This window comes from Vigna umbellata, chromosome 7, assembly GCF_029865625.1.
Source record: "Vigna umbellata cultivar VRB3 chromosome 7, Vumbellata_1.0, whole genome shotgun sequence".
Lineage (NCBI taxonomy): Eukaryota > Viridiplantae > Streptophyta > Magnoliopsida > Fabales > Fabaceae > Vigna > Vigna umbellata.
Genome location: NC_142171.1, coordinates 26,512,675 through 26,530,054, shown reverse-complemented (window position 1 = coordinate 26,530,054; position 17,380 = coordinate 26,512,675). Strand labels below are relative to the sequence as shown.

At 47.7% G+C, this 17,380-nt stretch overlaps 2 protein-coding genes across 2 annotated transcripts; one reads left to right on the top strand and one right to left on the bottom strand.

Annotated features, from left to right (window-relative positions):
• Window positions 1-7,195: 7,195 nt before the first annotated feature.
• Window positions 7,196-14,158, bottom strand: LOC148195593 (uncharacterized). The gene is made up of 3 exons (XM_088095253.1): window positions 14,035-14,158; window positions 13,426-13,601; window positions 7,196-12,592 (listed from the first exon to the last, which is right to left on the bottom strand). The coding sequence occupies exons 1-3, from the start codon at window positions 14,156-14,158 to the stop codon at window positions 7,196-7,198; spliced, it is 5,697 nt and encodes a 1,898-aa protein (XP_087951379.1).
• Window positions 14,008-17,380, top strand: LOC124844415 (uncharacterized). The gene has a single exon (XM_047321355.2). It carries the CDS (start codon window positions 14,832-14,834, stop codon window positions 17,316-17,318), a length of 2,487 nt encoding a protein of 828 aa, XP_047177311.2. The 5' UTR covers window positions 14,008-14,831; the 3' UTR covers window positions 17,319-17,380.

Genomic DNA, 17,380 nt, shown 5'->3' with positions numbered 1-17,380 from the left:
AAAGACAATAAATTACAAAGACATAAAGGATAAAAATTAATACCTTACCTATGTAACCTTCAAAATTGATAACTTGTACGAGAAACCCTAACCAATGCTTGATTATAATTGTAATCAATGACTGAGCACTAGAACAACAAACTCGATGATATTCTTCATAAGTTTAGAGAAAAGATCAACACCTATACCTACAAATATACAAAAATGAAAAGTACAAGCATAAATCCTACCACACATGCATAATTCAAAATACACAATTGTTTTTATGCGATTGTCCTTTGCACACATGTTCAAGTAAAAAATATGTGAGAGAATTCAATGCATCTATCATACTTTTAATAGATCTCTATCAATCACAACAATAAAACCTTATTTATAGTTCTTTTCTTTGTGTAGTTGTGAACTTTAATCCTTGTTAAATTTTGAATACAGATTAAAAATATAAAATTTTAGTAATTTCCATAAAATGTGGATACGTTTTCACATTGATAAATTCAGTAATAAATTTTAAACATTATGTTAATTTAATCTCCGTTCTATGAGTATTTAACATGTATGTGAAATTTAAAAATAAATAAATGTACATATTTTTCAGAGTAAAGACTAAAGTTATTAATATAAAGTATGGAGACCTCGCTTAGTTTGACCAAACAGATAATTTAAAATGCATTATTTTTTATTAAATGGCAAAATATCATAAAATCCATATGAAAAAAACAATCATGATTGAAGATAACAATGGAAACCGATAATGCAAAAGAATGAAGACACATGGCAATGCATATTCCTTTGTAATTAAGTTAATATAGAAGATTGAAAACAACCATTTTAATTTCTAAGATGTGTTTAGTGTAAATATTTTCTCCATTGTCGAATACTTTACAAACCTCAGTTTTTATTAATTAAAGTTTACACAAAATGCAGATATATGTACACAGCAATAACTACTCCGCAGCTGCAAGGAACCAAGAAAATTTTGTATTTATGCAAAATTTAAGACCTAAATTTATCTGTGACTATACACAAACACATTTTTTTAGTGTGTATTGATAATTAATTATAGATTCCTCTCTTCCCAATCCACAATGGGAAACTTGTCATTCATGCAATCCTGAATTATCTATTGATTTCTGACCACTCATCAATTATAGGCCTTAGGAGACTTTACTTCATGGAAAATATTTAGCTTTTCCTATCAGCAGCATTCTGATGCATGAATCAATTTCATATACGTATTTTAATTCCATCAATAATTCAAACAGGAAAGTAGCTTTATAATGAGTTTCTTTTGATAATGCATGGCAACAAATATAGAAAGTTGAGGAGGCAGAGTTATGCTATGATCATTCAAGTTTTCTTCAAATCAGAAGCAAGCAAAGTTCGAGATTCCTTTGATCTTTCAATTGCAAAACTAAGAAGCAAGCAACTACAATTATATGTTAAAAGAAAGCAATGCACTTTTTTTGAACACGGGTCAAAACTCTCCACATGATTTCTCTATCAAGACTCTATCAGTGAAGTTGGAAACTCTTCAACTCCATACTGTGCAAACCCTCACTGTCGCATGCAAATTGAAAGCATCATTCACTTTAATCCTAACTTTAGAAAACTCATTTCAATCCCTAGTTTCGCGGATGGCGCAACTTGCAAGTGTCATTCCCACTGCTATGCTCCTTTTTCTCTGCCACTTTCATTGGCACAAGGACTAAAGTGAATAACACTTTCTAACATTTTACAAATTTTAAGACTTAGTTTCATAAAGTTAGGAACTATACTTCATGACACTTTAATTTTTACTATATACAGGTCTAGGTTAGGAAAAAAAAGGAAGTTTTCATGTATATATTAGTCTTGAAAGTAAAGTGTAAATACATAGTAAACCTATAAAAATCAAACATAAAAGTATTTTTAATTAAAAATAGCCTATGATTACACTGGTTTATTTGTAAAAATATAACCTTAAATCCAAAATTAAATTTGAAACAGATTCTCGTGCACAAGAAAAACACGATCTTTTTGTTCTTCAAGAACCCATGAAAACTAAATTAACAAGATAAAGAGGGGAAAAGTGTTATAGAGAAAAATGTGAACTATAACTACCTTCAAAATTCTCCAATCACCAGTGTGGATTCGGCATTGAAGGCTCCCTCCTCCTCTCTCTCGTGTTAACGCCGCTAATTTCTCCATCAATCCAAACACAATCCCCACCAATCTAGGAGAAATTAGTGAAATTAATAGAAGAAAAACATAACAAATTAAGAAAAAAACAAATAGTAGAATGTGAACTATGAATCATAAAACCTACTTGGTCAGACTTCGAAGATTTCGACGAAGAGGCAGCGGAGGCAGAAGTAGTCTTGCGAAGGGAGGAGTGTTCTCGGAGCCAAGAAAAACACAGGCGCGAAGGAGTGTCGAGAAATGCGAGTGAGGAGAGCCGAGAAATGCGAGTGAGAGGGAGGAGACAAATAGCGGAAGAGAGGAATGAGAGTGAGAGGGAACGTGAAATGGAATTTAGCGACAGAGAAATGTGAAAAGTTAGAGAGGAAGAGTTATTATAACTGATCTCTAAAACCATGTTATAAAAGAACAATGATAGGTTTTGAACTTATTTATAAGTTTGTCACCGCATTTCATATTATAACTGATTTTCAAAACTACGTCATAATATATCTTAAACTTATTTACAAGTTTGTCACCGCGTCTCATATTATAATTGATTTACAAAACTACTTTATAATATGTCCTATTTTTATTACCACCATCCTGCCAGCGATTAACCTATTATGATGGATGTTTCGGATGTGTAGGGCTGTGCGGTTCCAAATCTTCCGAGTCCTCCCGTGGTCTTGTCTCCGTGGCGGATCTTCTCCGGGCGCTCTGGCTCTCCTCTTGATCCGGAGGGGTGGAGACCTACAAAAGATTCTCCGATGCCAAAGTCAGTTTCAGAGCAGTGGCTATTTTCAGTAGTAGCAATAAATGTGCATTCAATCTAACCTATCTACCACTCACCGTGGACCTGTATTTATAGTTTTCGCTATGGGCTTGGGATTAGTGAAAAGTTAATCACGGCCAAAAACGGCCCAATAGCTTCTAATTTCTACTTACCTTTAAACCAGGCTACTTTTCCTTAAGTTATGTTGATTAGTGTTTTGGCGGGCGTGGACGTCCGCCACTGTGAAATGGGCGTCTGTCTCGCGCGCACGGAGATCCGCCCATATGGGGTCCGCCCATGTGGGCTCTTTGATACGGCGTCCGGTCTTGCTGGCCGTGTCCGCGGAGATCCGCCCATGTGGGATCCGCCCACGTGGGATCCGCCCATGTGGGCTCTTCCGTACGGCGTCCGGTTTTGCTCGTCGTGTCCGTCCATGTGATATGGGCGTCCGTCTCGTCCGCATGGAGATCCGCCCAATTAGCTTGGGCGTCCGCTCACATGGATCCTTCCGTACGGCGTCCGGCCCTTGCAGATACACAAGCCCCCCAAGTCCTAGTGCCCGTAGTGAACGTAGGACTTTGGGTTACCTAACAGATAAGATTTGATGCAGTGGCTGTCGTGCCGGGCTGCTCTGTGATGGTAGGATTCCTTGTGAGTTCTTCAAAGTTTTTCTTATAAAGAGGTTCGGCCCGGTTGGTAGGTGTTCCTCCCTGCTACAAGAGGGTTAGGAGAGTTTATACTGGGTCTAGGTTCGATCTTTGGCCGGCTCTTCAACGCATGAGCCTCCGGCGTGTCTTTTACGATTGCGTACAGGCATTGTCGTAAGGCGCCGTAGCCTCCGGAGTGGACTCCGGTATATCTTTGGGTAGGCGATCATTGGACAACCTGACGGTCCTTCCGTGGCGTCTTTCGTACGGCGCCTGGCACTTCGGCGCCCTTCGGCGGTTTCGGTATTTCGGGCGTCCTTTGTACGGCTCCCGACACTTTCTGGTACACAAGCCCCCCAAGTCCTAGTACACGTAGTGGACGTAGGATTTTGGATACGGCGCGTGGGGGTCGAGAACCCGTAATTGGGCTTTGTCCAGTGGGCTTCTTTTTTTTTTTTTTTTTTTTTTTGAATTCGAATTTCAGGCGGGAAAACACGTGGCGCGTCCCCATTGAATAGGGCTGAAGCGTCGCCAAATCTGGAGCGTTGGTTGTACCAAACCTAGACGGCCAAGATACATTCAACGGTTACTAATTTTTCCCTATAAATAGCGGAATAGATGGTGTCATTTTCGCTTATCCTCATCATTCACGAGCTCAAGATTCTTTGTTCCCTCAGGTAATAAATGACGTCTGTGTCCATCGAGTCAGGTTCTGGATCGTCGGGCGGAGTCCGGGAGGGGTCGGTGCGGGGCGACAGCAGCGATTCTCTCGGCTCAGTGTCTTCTCACTTTTTGGAGGAGGCGATTGGGTCTTCTGGGGCGGATCCCGATTCACCGACGGCGGCGGATGACCGGATTTTTCATGGTTTGCCGTTATTCCTGCTCAATGGCGGTATTTCCGTGGTCGGGTCCCCCTTTGAACCGGAAGGTCAAGGGGTGGCTGTGTCTGACTTGGCTCCCCCTGTTCCTAGCCGGTATGCTTCCTCTTACGCCTTCCGCAAGGATTTAGTGTGGCGGGTTCGCCGCACCCATATTGTCCGGGATGTGGAGGACTCTAAGTTAATTAAAGCCGGGGTAACTTTGCTAAATGAGAGGGTTTTCCACGATGGGCGGTCTAGTCCGTACGATTTCTTTTTCATGTATGTGGCTTTCTTCACCCACCTTTTTGTCCGGGTTCCCTTTACTAAATTTCAGACGGCTATTCTTCGGGAGGTCAACGTGGCTCCAACGCAGCTGCACCCCAACTCGTGGGCGGCCGTGCAGGCTTTTCTCGCTATGTGTTTGGCAGTAGGTGTCACGCCAACCATCCCGGTTTTCTTTCATTACTTCGTAGTCCGCCCATCGCGTTCTGGCGGTTGGGTGTCTTTTAGATCGGTACGGGGCAGGACCCTTTTTCGCCCCTTCTCTGATTCGTTCAAGAATTTTAAACAACATTACTTTAAAATAATCATCAACAAAGTCGGCGTCCGCGAATTTTCGGACGGTGAAGGGAATCCGCTGTTTCCACTTTATTGGACGAGAGATCCTCGACACATAAGGGCGACTTCTACAGGAGCCTTGACAGCAGCCGACTTAGAAGCTGTGCGCACCATTAACGCCCTCCCCCGCCGGATCTCCGCCCGCCACTTGGTCGAATGCCTTAGTCTCGAAGATTGTGGACCAAAGGCGTTCGGTATGGTCTTGTCCCGTTGGGTGTATTTGTTTTTCGCATACTGACGTTAAATTTTCTGAATTTTCCTGTCTCTTGCAGAATTAATGACGAATCCGGGTCCCCGCAAATCCAACTTTTTCGCACTGAGGAAGAAGTCTGGGGCTAGCTCGTCGACCGCCCGGCCGACTGTTGTTCCAGATGCGCCCCGTCCTCCTCCTTCGAGGGTCCGCCAGGCGACCTCCCGCGCTGCTCCTAAGGTAGGAGTTGCCCCTTCTGCCGGAACCGGAGGTCACAATATGCAGGCATCGCCTTCCAATCCTCCGCCGGAATTGGAGGCCGCCCAAGTGGAACCTTTGTCTGAGGCGGCCACTGTTTCAGCCGATCTCTCGAAGCGCAAGAGAGCAGATCCTACTACGGAGGGGCGACGAGACAAAGAGGGGTCGTCATCTCGCTCGGCCTCGAAGAAGGCCCGGAAGGGCAAAGACAAGGAGAAGGATCGGGGGAAAGCCCCGCTCGTTCCTCTTCCTGGCGGCATTTTTAGCCCGGCCTTCAGCATGAGCGACCGCACCAAATTTCACATGAGCTCCTCCCAACGGGCGCTCATTGAACCACTTTCCGAGTTGGAGCTTACTAACGCCATGCTGGAGATGTCAACCCGGACATCCGCCTTGGCTTGGTATTTGAAGGAGTGGGCCGACCGCCCCGGAGTGGCAGAGGTCCGGGCGGAGCTTGACCGGGAGAAGAAAAACGCGGCCTCCCTTCAGCTGACTTTGGAGGAGATGGTACTTAATCAAGACGAATACGATAAGAGGATCGAGCAGCTCGAGGACGAGCTGGAAAAAGCTAAGAGGGAGTCCGCTGAAGGGTTGGAGGCCGCCCGGATTGAGCAGGAGCGTTTAGCGGGAGAGAGCCGCCAGAAAATTGAGCTGCTGGAGGCGGAGGTAACCCGCTTGAAGGAGGCCGAGTCGTGCCGCGCCTAGGCCAATGAGGAGCTTACTCTTGAAGTGGCTAAGGCCAAGGAACAGATTGCTGAGTTGGAGTCCACCATCCTGTTTGAACATGAGGAGGGTTTCAACAAAGCCCTTCGCCAAGTGACTCTCTTGGCGGGCGTCCATGATCCCTTTGCTCTGGGCGTGGATATAGAAAAGGACGTCTTCAACGGCGTTCTCGTGGACTTGAATGCCGTCGAAGAGAACGAGCCGCCCGTGGAAGCCGCTGGGAGGGGGAAGAATTAGTTTTTTCTCTTTTTTAATATTGTTTTTTGGAGGTGTATCTTTCGACCGTCCATCCAACGTCTCGAGTGTTCCAGAGGTTGGCTGGGCGGCCTTTTTTGTAGATCTCAGCGCCTTTGAGCGCAAATGATTAATATACAGCTCTTTAATTTTGCACATCTTTATCTGCCTTTATTTTTATCCGGTTTAGTTGCATAGCGCCGCCCAACCAAGCCGAGAATTGTACTCGTTGGGACAATCACCGGGTTGGAGTTTGGTAGGGCGGACAATCCTTTCGCGGTGTCGCCCAACCAGGCCGAGAGTTGTTCTCGTTGGAACACTCGCCGGCTTGGAGTTTGGTAGGGCGGACGATCCTTTCGCGGTGTCGCCCAACCAGGCCGAGAGTTGTTCTCGTTGGAACACTCGCCGGCTTGGAGTTTTGTAGGGCGGACAATCCTTTCGCGGTGTCGCCCAACCAGGCCGAGAGTTGTTCTCGTTGGAACACTCACCGGCTTGGAGTTTTGTAGGGCGGACAATCCTCTCGCTGTGTCGCCCAACCAGGCCGAGCGTTGTTCTCGTTGGAACACTCACCGGCTTGGAGTTTGGTAGGGCGGACAATCCTTTCGTCTTGGTCGATCGAGTTGAGAGTGGCACTGAAACGCTTTTTCTACTAAATTTTACCAGATGCTTCACAGGGAGCAATAGATATCTCGTTTGATTGATTGTGGGAGTACATAAAAATAAGTAATTGAAATTAACTAAAGTAAAATTTCAAATGTGTGGCGTTCCAAGTGTTGGCGATGGGACATCCGTCCATTCGTTCCAGCCGGTAGGCCCCGTTTCCGAGGGATTCTCGTACCTTGAATGGCCCCTCCCACTTGGCGGCGAGCTTTCCATGTGCCGGGTTTCGGCGGGCGTCGCCCGCTTTTCTCCATACTAGGTCTCCCTCCTGGAAGCTTCTTGGCCGGACCTTGGAGTTGTATTTTCTTTCGACCATTCGCTTGCATGCTTCGGCTCGCAGTGCTGCCCGGTCTCGCCGTTCGTCCAGGGTATCCAACTCGATCCTCAACTCTTGGTCGTTGAGGTTCAAGTCTTCAACCTCCCGCCTTAGTGATGGTTCTCCCAGCTCAACCGGCAACATGGCATCAGTACCATAGGCTAGGTTGAAAGGGGTCTCACCTGTGGTTCCATGAGGTGTGCATCTGTAGGCCCATAGGACCTCGGGTAGTTGATCCACCCATGCTCCCTTCCTCTCCCCCAAGCGTCGCTTAAGCTCTGAGACTATGGTCTTGTTCATTGCTTCTGCTTGTCCGTTCGTCTGGGGGTGCTCTACAGAGCTGGTGATGTGCTTGATCCCTAGCCCTTTGAAGAATTCGGCGAGTTTTTTGTCAATAAACTGCCGGCCATTATCTGTGATGATGGACTGAGGGAGGCCGAAGCGACATATCAATCTCCAGCAGAATTTCTGGACCTGGGAGGCCGTGATTGTTGCTAAAGGTTCGGCCTCCACCCACTTGGTGAAGTAATCGACTGCCACCAAAAGGAATTTCTTCTGTGCCTGCCCTGTTGGGAACGGTCCTACGATGTCCATTCCCCATTGTGCGAATGGCCAAGGGGAGGATATTGAATGTAAGGCATGTGGCGGAAGATGGGAGTTGTTGGAATGTTCTTGACAGCGGATACACTTTTGGACGAACGCTCTTGTGTCCGCCTCCATGGTAGGCCAATAATATCCGGCTCTCAGTAGCCGGGCTTTTAACGTCCTCCATCCCGTGTGGAGGCCACAAACGCCGTTGTGAAGTTCGTCCATGACATAGTACGCCTCTTCAGCCCCCAGGCACTTAAGGAGGGGGGAGGAGAATCCCCTTCGGTACAAGTCATCTCCCACGATAAAATAACGGGCGACTTTCTTGGCTTCGCCCGGACCTACCATCCGCCCCTCATCCTGGCGGTTCATGATTTCTCGGATTCCTGCGCGCCAATCTTGTTCTCCGCCGGATACCACCGAGCATTCTACAGAAGGCTGTAGTAGAACCTGCCGTACGATAGTAGTCAGCTGCCCATTTTCCTTTCCCGAACTGAGTTTGGATAGTACGTCCGCCCTCGTGTTTTGTTCCCTGGGAATATGCTGTATATCAACTTTGTCGAACGCCCGGGTGAGCTCGGTCGCTTTCTGATAATATCGCGAAAGGCGTTCTTCCCTGACTTGGAAGTTGCCATTCATTTGGCCCACCACCAGCTCAGAATCCGTCCGACAGGTTATCCTCCTCGCCCCCATATCTTTTGCCAGTTCGAGGCCGGCTACAAGGGCCTCGTACTCGGCCTGATTGTTGGATACTTTGAATTTGAATATCAAAGAATGCTCCAGTAGGAAACCATTGGGGCCTTCAAGTACGATGCCGGCACCACTGACCGAGCGGCCGGAAGCTCCATCTACATACAAGTTCCAGACGTCTTGGCCGGAGGGGGGTAATTCGGCCGCGAAATCCGCCAGATGTTGGCCTTTAACCGATCCTCTTGGTTCATAGCGCAAGCCGAACTCTGAGAGCTCTACCGCCCAAGCCACCATCCGTCCGGCTAGGTCTGGCTTCCGGAGGATTTTGGAGATTGGGAAGTCCGTCCGGACTATGACCTGGTAACTTTGGAAATAAGGACGAAGTCTTCGAGAGGCATGTAACAAGGCCAAGGCCACCTTTTCTACCCGCTGGTACCGGGTCTCTGCGTCCAAGAGCGTGCGGCTCACGAAGTAAATTAGCCTCACCTGAGGCCGTTCCTGCATCAACACGGCGCTGACAGCCGTTTCGGACACTCCCAAGAAGATGTGCAAATCTCCACCTGGGACCGGTCGGTTCATGACCGGTGGGTTGCTAAGGAGGATCTTGATGTCCTGGAACGCTCGCTCGCATTCGTCGTCCCATGACTGGCCGGTCCCCTTCTTTAACTTACGCAGGACCGGCCTCATCCGCTCCGCCAACTTGGGGATGAACCGGGATAAAGCAGTGAGGCGTCCCACCAGTCTCTGCACTTCCTTAAGGGTGGCCGGACTCTGCATTTGCAATACCGCGTCGCATTTGTCCGGGTTAGCCTCGATCCCCCTGGATGTCAGCATGAAACCCAAGAACTTTCCGGCTGCTACCCCGAACGTACACTTTGCGGGATTTAAGCGCATGCCAAATTTCCTAACTTGGCTAAAAACCTCCTCAAGATCCTTGAGGTGCCCCTCTCCGTCTGCTGACCGGACGACCATGTCATCTACGTATACGTCCATGCACCGGCCTATCTGGCCCTGGAAGATTCTGTCCATTAGGCGCTGATAGGTTGCCCCTGCATTCTTCAGGCCGAACGGCATAACCTCGTAGCAGAAGTTAGCCTTCTCCGTAATGAAAGCTGTCTTTTCAATGTCCGGCCCGTACATGGGTATCTGATTATACCCGGAATATGCGTCTAGGAAGCTCAATACTCGGTGCCCGGAAGCGCCGTCCACCAAGGCGTCAATACTGGACAAGGGGTGGGAATCCTTCGGGCAGGCTTTATTCAGATCTGTGTAATCAGTACACATACGCCACTTCCCGTTGGCCTTCTTCACCATGACCACGTTAGCTAGCCACGTGGTGTAAGTGACTGCCCGGACGAAACCGGCTTTCCTCAGCTTGTCCACCTCTTCTTGCACAGCCTTACGTTTCTCCTCGCCCATTCGTCGCTTCTTCTGGGCCACTGGGCGAGCGTTCTGGAAAAGCGAGAGCTTATGGCTCATTACGGCGGGATGGATGCCCGGCATATCCGCTGCCGTCCATGCAAATAGATCCCGGTTTTTCCACAGGAGTGCCCTCAGATCCCTTTCCATCTCAGGGTTTAGCTCCCTGGCGATGAGGGTGGTTTGGGCGGGTTCCCTTCCTATCAAGATAGGTTGGGTTTCCCCAATAGGTTCCAAGCGGTCTTCGGTATTCGTCCTTGGGTCGAGGTCTGCCATGGCCACCTCAGAGCCGGCCGCCCGTCTTTTCATTGGACGAACGTGCAATCTCAACCCCGCCGCGTAGCATTCTCGTGCCGTCTTCTGGTCCGCCCGGACCGTACAGATAGTTCCCTTCTCGGAGGGGTACTTCATTGCGAGGTGGGGGGTAGAGACGATCGCTCCAAAGGCGTTTAAACACGGCCTCCCGAGCAGTACATTGTATGACGTGTTGGCCTCCACCAGCAAATACCGGACCCTCTTCTCCTCGCTAGATCGTCCGGTTCCCAGCCTCGTCCTTAATTCCACATACCCCCTCGTGTCAACTCTCTCTCCTGCAAATCCCACTATCTGTCCATCGTAGGGGACGATCAGATCTTCCGAGATATCCATCTGCAGGAAAGTCTTCCAGTAGAGGATGTTGACCGAGCTTCCTTGATCAACCAGGACTTTGCTTATCCCGTAACGTGCTATTTCTGCCGTTATGACCATTGGGTCGTCTTGGTCGGGATCGGGGGCGTGAAAGTCCTCGTCCGAGAAGGTGATGGCCGGCATGGAACGGCGCGGCTTATCAACCACATGGACGGAATGGAGGGCTCGAATATGGCGTTTACGGGCGGAGGAAGATGATCCTCCCCCCGCGAATCCTCCGGAAATGGTGTTGATATGCCCTCTCAAGGGGCGCTCCCTGCTACGGCTTCTGCTTGGTCGCCTTTCCGAGCGTGGTCGCTCTGCCCTCGTGCTCTTTGGCTCGTCCTTTCGGTAGGCCGGCCTCTGAGCAGGTCGTTCGGTTTGTAATGGCGGACGCTCATCGCGGACGTATTTCTTGAGCTTTCCCGCCCGGATGAGCTCCTCTATTTTGTCCTTGAGGGTCCAGCACTCTTCGGTGCTGTGACCCATGTTTTTGTGGTAGGAGCAGTGTTTGCTCCGGTCAGCGTTCTTCGAAGTTGGGAGTCCCTCATGCTCCACTATCAGTTCTGCACTTAGGGCCTCTCGGAGAATTTTCTCCCTTGAGGCGTTCAAGGGCGTATATTGTTGGAAGCGGGGCCCTTTCTTCTGCTCCCGGGGCCTAGGGCCGAACGTTTTTCCCGTAGAATTGGCGGGTTTATTACCGTCCGTCCTCTCTCCTCTGGCCTCTTGAGTTTCTTTTTTATAGGAGAGCTTCATCTCCTCCACCCTTATTTCATCAGCTGCTCTTTCCCTCAACTCCTCCATTGTTTTGGGTGCTCGCCTGCAGACACTATCTTTGAACGGTCCCGGCTTAAGAGCCGGCAGGATGTAGTGAAGGGCGAGCTCCGGCGTCAGGCTTTTCACTCGCCGGACGGTCTTCTGATACCTGTCCATGAACGTCCGTAAGGTCTCGTCCTTCTCCTGCTTGAGGGTCATTAATTCGAATACGGTCAGATCTTGAGTGCTGCTGGCCGCAAATTGTTTGACGAACAGCTGTTTCAACCCGGCAAAATTTTCTATTGAATTAGGGGGGAGGGTGTTGAACCATTCCAGTGCCTCATCTTCCAACGAGAGCGAGAATGCTCGGCACCAAATGGCGTCATTGCCTGTTCGGAACGCCATCGCATTTGAGAATGTCTGGATATGGGACGCGGGGTCCGTCGTTCCGCTATACATTTTGAACTGCGGAGCCATGAATTGCTCCGAGATTTGGACATTCATTATGTTCTGGGTAAATGGGAGCAATAGGGTGGATGGAGGCTCCGGCTTGATGACCATCCGCCCGTCCTCAGCAGCGCTTTCCGCATGCACCGACTTAGCCTTGCTTTCTTCTGCCTCCGATCCGGAAGGCCTCCAAGTCCTATCGCCCTCGGTGTCCGGGGGCGGGCGTTCTCCTTCCACCCCCTTTCCTTTATCTCTCGTTCGCTCTCCCCCGTTCACCTGCCCGATCTCCCGAGCTATCCGGGCTTCGCAGTCGGCCCTCACGGCCGCCATCTCTTCTTCATGACGTTGCTGCATCTCGTCCATTTTTTGTTGTAGCACGCGCATCATCTCAGCGGGATCGTCTAAGCTCATATTTCTCGTGGTCACCATTGGGTTTTTTAAATCACACGGCCCCACGGTGGGCGCCAAATGTTTCGGATGTGTAGGGCTGTGCGGTTCCAAATCTTCCGAGTCCTCCCGTGGTCTTGTCTCCGTGGCGGATCTTCTCCGGGCGCTCTGGCTCTCCTCTTGATCCGGAGGGGTGGAGACCTACAAAAGATTCTCCGATGCCAAAGTCAGTTTCAGAGCAGTGGCTATTTTCAGTAGTAGCAATAAATGTGCATTCAATCTAACCTATCTACCACTCACCGTGGACCTGTATTTATAGTTTTCGCTATGGGCTTGGGATTAGTGAAAAGTTAATCACGGCCAAAAACGGCCCAATAGCTTCTAATTTCTACTTACCTTTAAACCAGGCTACTTTTCCTTAAGTTATGTTGATTAGTGTTTTGGCGGGCGTGGACGTCCGCCACTGTGAAATGGGCGTCTGTCTCGCGCGCACGGAGATCCGCCCATATGGGGTCCGCCCATGTGGGCTCTTTGATACGGCGTCCGGTCTTGCTGGCCGTGTCCGCGGAGATCCGCCCATGTGGGATCCGCCCACGTGGGATCCGCCCATGTGGGCTCTTCCGTACGGCGTCCGGTTTTGCTCGTCGTGTCCGTCCATGTGATATGGGCGTCCGTCTCGTCCGCATGGAGATCCGCCCAATTAGCTTGGGCGTCCGCTCACATGGATCCTTCCGTACGGCGTCCGGCCCTTGCAGATACACAAGCCCCCCAAGTCCTAGTGCCCGTAGTGAACGTAGGACTTTGGGTTACCTAACAGATAAGATTTGATGCAGTGGCTGTCGTGCCGGGCTGCTCTGTGATGGTAGGATTCCTTGTGAGTTCTTCAAAGTTTTTCTTATAAAGAGGTTCGGCCCGGTTGGTAGGTGTTCCTCCCTGCTACAAGAGGGTTAGGAGAGTTTATACTGGGTCTAGGTTCGATCTTTGGCCGGCTCTTCAACGCATGAGCCTCCGGCGTGTCTTTTACGATTGCGTACAGGCATTGTCGTAAGGCGCCGTAGCCTCCGGAGTGGACTCCGGTATATCTTTGGGTAGGCGATCATTGGACAACCTGACGGTCCTTCCGTGGCGTCTTTCGTACGGCGCCTGGCACTTCGGCGCCCTTCGGCGGTTTCGGTATTTCGGGCGTCCTTTGTACGGCTCCCGACACTTTCTGGTACAATGGATAATTTATATCCGTCATAATAGGTTTGTCATAGAAAGATATTTTTTCACTAGTGAAATGTGAGTAATAAACCCTTACAATTAATTATGTTAAATTAATTTCTCATCTTCATGTAAAGCACCTTAAGGTTCTTCTTGATTTTCTTTTTCGACCAGAACAAGAGAGGAGAAAGAAACCTGAATGATGTATGTGTTCACAAGTGAAAAACATGATTTCTTTATTAATATCTAGTAGTTACTTTTCTTAAATTTTAATATTTTAATTTGATCCTACAACAAATTAAAATATCGTTTATGATACAATAATTCCTTCATAACATATATGTGTTTAGTCAATTATAGAGTGATATAATTAAGTAAACGTGGTTAAGGATTGTTGAGGGTAACTCCTCGTGATGCCAACTATAGGCATTGAAACCTACCAAGCTGATGCAGAGACCGACGATGCCTCTGGCGGTGATCGGCGTTGCCGGTGCTGTCTCTGACCGGCCGTCGAAGGTGCAGCAGTGGCGGGTCTAGTTGGCGTAGCAATGGAAAAGCCACCATGGAAGAGGGAGACGGAAACCCTACACAGGAAGAGTGGCGTTGACGACGCCGGCAATGTCGTCGGTCCAGGTCCTCGCAACGGCGAGCGGCAGAGGTTCAAGCAGCGGTGACATGGTTTATGCCCGGTGCCTCGTGAATGTTGAAGAAGATGGGAAGGAAACCCACGCGCAGGCAAAGAAAGAGGAAGAGAAGTGATGACGCCGACGCAGGTTCCGATGGTGACCGGTGCTATCGTCGGCTATCGTGACGGCAAATGACGGCGGCGGCCTTGGTTGCGGAGGTAGGTGCGGCTGATGGGGAGACATTTTGGGCTTCCATTTTAATATATCCGTTGCACCACAATATTTACTACACACACCTCCCATCAATTGCTCACCACACTGCCCCTAATTTCTTACCACATCACCGTTTTACTATCTGTACCCCTTATATTTTATTTTTTATTTGGATTATTTTATATTTTGGATGTACTAGATGAAACCATGTGTGATCGTTGGTGAATTTTCAACACTAGTCACTCCTTCCCGTAAAGGTCATCCTTTTCTATCTTCATTTTCTCCACACATTTCATTCCTTTTTGTACATCCAAACCTCAATCTTCTCATCCTTATGCGAAAACTTCATACTCTAAACCCACTAAAATCTTCTCTTCCCATAGCACTTTCTGGTGCCTATGGAGGGTACCCTCTTCCCCAATCGGCCAGTTTTACCGGCCCCTGCACCTACTAGACCAACCGAACAACCTTCAAAATTCAAGCCAAATTTTTTACCTCCACAATCTCCACCACCTCCTCCTCCTCCTTCTTTCCAATTGGATTCACTTCTCCAACGTCTTCATCATCTTTCTTCAGTCCCCATCACCACTCCCACGCTCACCCTTGTGCCTCCTTCCAAGGATAACAACTCCCTTCATTCAAAGCAAAAGCAACCCTCTTTAGCTTCTGATTCTGTTGTTGAACAGGACCAGCTTGAGGATGTAAAGTTTGGATTTTTATCTGACAAGGGAAAGTTGTTGCTCAATTCAATTGTTGGGTCACCTTTGCATGAATTGAATGGGTTTTTCAACGCTGTTGAGTTTGAGTTGCTTGAGGTTGATTTTCTCAGCATGTTGAAAGCTTTGGACCTTTCTGGGAACTGGGAGAGGGCTCTTTTGCTGTTTGAATGGGGTTGGTTGCATTTTGGGAGTGAACAAAATTTGAGGTTGGACAATCAGGTTGTTGAATTGATGGTTCGGATATTGGGGAGAGAGTCACAGCATTCTATTGCATCCAAGTTGTTTGATTTAATTCCTGTGGAGCAATACTCACTTGATGTTCGGGCTTACACCACTGTTCTTCATGCTTATGCTCGCACGGGCAAGTATAAACGGGCAATTGAGTTGTTTGGAAAGATGAATGAGTTCGGTCTTGATCCAACTTTGGTCACTTACAATGTTATGCTTGATGTTTATGGCAAGATGGGTCGTTCTTGGAGTAGAATCTTGGAGTTGTTGGATGAGATGAGGAATAAAGGGCTTGATTATGATGAGTTTACTTGCAGCACTGTGATTTCTGCTTGTGGGAGAGAGGGTATGCTAGATGAAGCTAGAAAGTTTTTTGCTGAATTGAAATTGAATGGCTATAAACCAGGGACTGTTACATATAATGCTATGCTGCAGGTTTTTGGAAAGGCTGGAATATACACAGAGGCTTTGAGCATCTTGAAAGAAATGGAGGATAATAATTGCCCTCTTGATTCGGTCACTTACAATGAGCTCGCTGCAACATATGTAAGAGCTGGGTTTCTCGACCAAGGGAAGGCTGTGATTGGTACAATGACAAGCAAAGGGGTAATGCCAAATGCTATTACTTATACAATTGTAATAGATGCCTATGGTAAGGCGGGAAGGGAGGATGAGGCATTGAGGTTGTTCAGCCAGATGAAGGACTTGGGTTGTGCTCCTAATGTATTCACTTACAACTCTATTCTTGCCATGCTAGGCAAGAAGTCAAGAACAGAAGATGTCATTAATGTTCTCTGTGAGATGAAATTGAATGGATGTGCTCCTACTCGGGCTACGTGGAACACAATGCTTGCTGTATGCAGTGAGGAGGGTAAGCACAATCATGTTAATAGGGTCTTAAGGGAAATGAAAAACTCTGGATTTGAGCCTGAAAAAGACACATTCAATACATTGATTGCTGCATATGCTCGGTGTGGATCTGAAGTTGATTCTGCAAAAATGTACGGGGAAATGATTAAAGCAGGCTTTACACCATGTGTAACAACTTACAATTCTCTTCTAAATGCCCTTGCTCGGCTAGGCAATTGGAAAGCAGCAGAATCAGTCATTCTAGACATGCGGAGTAAGGGCTTCAAGCCTAATGAGACTTCATACTCACTAATGCTCCATTGTTATTCCAAGGCTGGGAATGTCAAGGGGATAGAGGCGATTGAGAAAGAAATTTATGATGGTCATGTCTTTCCTAGTTGGATTCTTTTGAGAACCCTTATCCTATCAAACCACAAGTGCAGAAACCTTAGGGGAATGGAAAGGGCATTTGATCAATTGCACAAGTATGAATATAAACCTGATTTGGTTGTCATTAACTCCATGCTTTCAATGTTTTCCCGGAACAAGATGTTTTCGAAGGCCCGTGAAATGATGCATTATATTCATGAAAATGGATTGCAGCCAAATCTTTTCACCTACAACTGCTTGATGGATCTGTATGTCCGAGAGGGTGAGTGTTGGAAAGCACAAGAAATACTCAAGGAAATTCAAAACTCTGGTCCAGAGCCAGATGTTGTGTCTTATAATACTGTTATCAAGGGGTTTTGTAGAAAAGGGCTAATGCAGGAGGCTATTAGAGTTCTCTCAGAGATGACCACTAAAGGGATTCAACCAACAATAGTTTCATACAATACTTTCTTGTCAGGCTATGTGGGGATGGAGTTGTTTGATGAAGCAATTGAAGTCATTAGATTTATGATTGAGCACAATTGCAGGCCCAATGAACTAACTTACAAGATTGTAGTTGATGGTTATTGTAAAGCAGGGAAGCATGAGCAAGCTATGGACTTTGTGTCTAAGATTAAGGAGATTGATATCTCTTTTGATGATCGTTCTGTAAAAAGACTAGGTTCTTGTATTAGGGAGAGAATGGGGTCTGTTTTGTGAACTATTCTTTTGGACTTCCTTTTTCTTTAATTTTTTATATATACATATAGTTAGTTCCTCAA

What these genes read in the sequence shown, in the direction of transcription:
- LOC148195593 (XM_088095253.1), bottom strand. Translation starts at nt 14,158, where the DNA reads ATGGTGGCTTTTCCATTGCTACGCCAACTAGACCCGCCACTGCTGCAC. An exon ending in TCGGTCTCTGCATCAGCTTG is followed by an intron (nt 13,602 to 14,034) that starts GTAGGTTTCAAT and finishes CCATTGTACCAG; the next exon opens with AAAGTGTCGGGAGCCGTACA. An exon ending in GGCGCCTTACGACAATGCCT is followed by an intron (nt 12,593 to 13,425) that starts GTACGCAATCGT and finishes AATCTTTTGTAG; the next exon opens with GTCTCCACCCCTCCGGATCA.
- LOC124844415 (XM_047321355.2), top strand. Translation starts at nt 14,832, where the DNA reads ATGGAGGGTACCCTCTTCCCCAATCGGCCAGTTTTACCGGCCCCTGCA.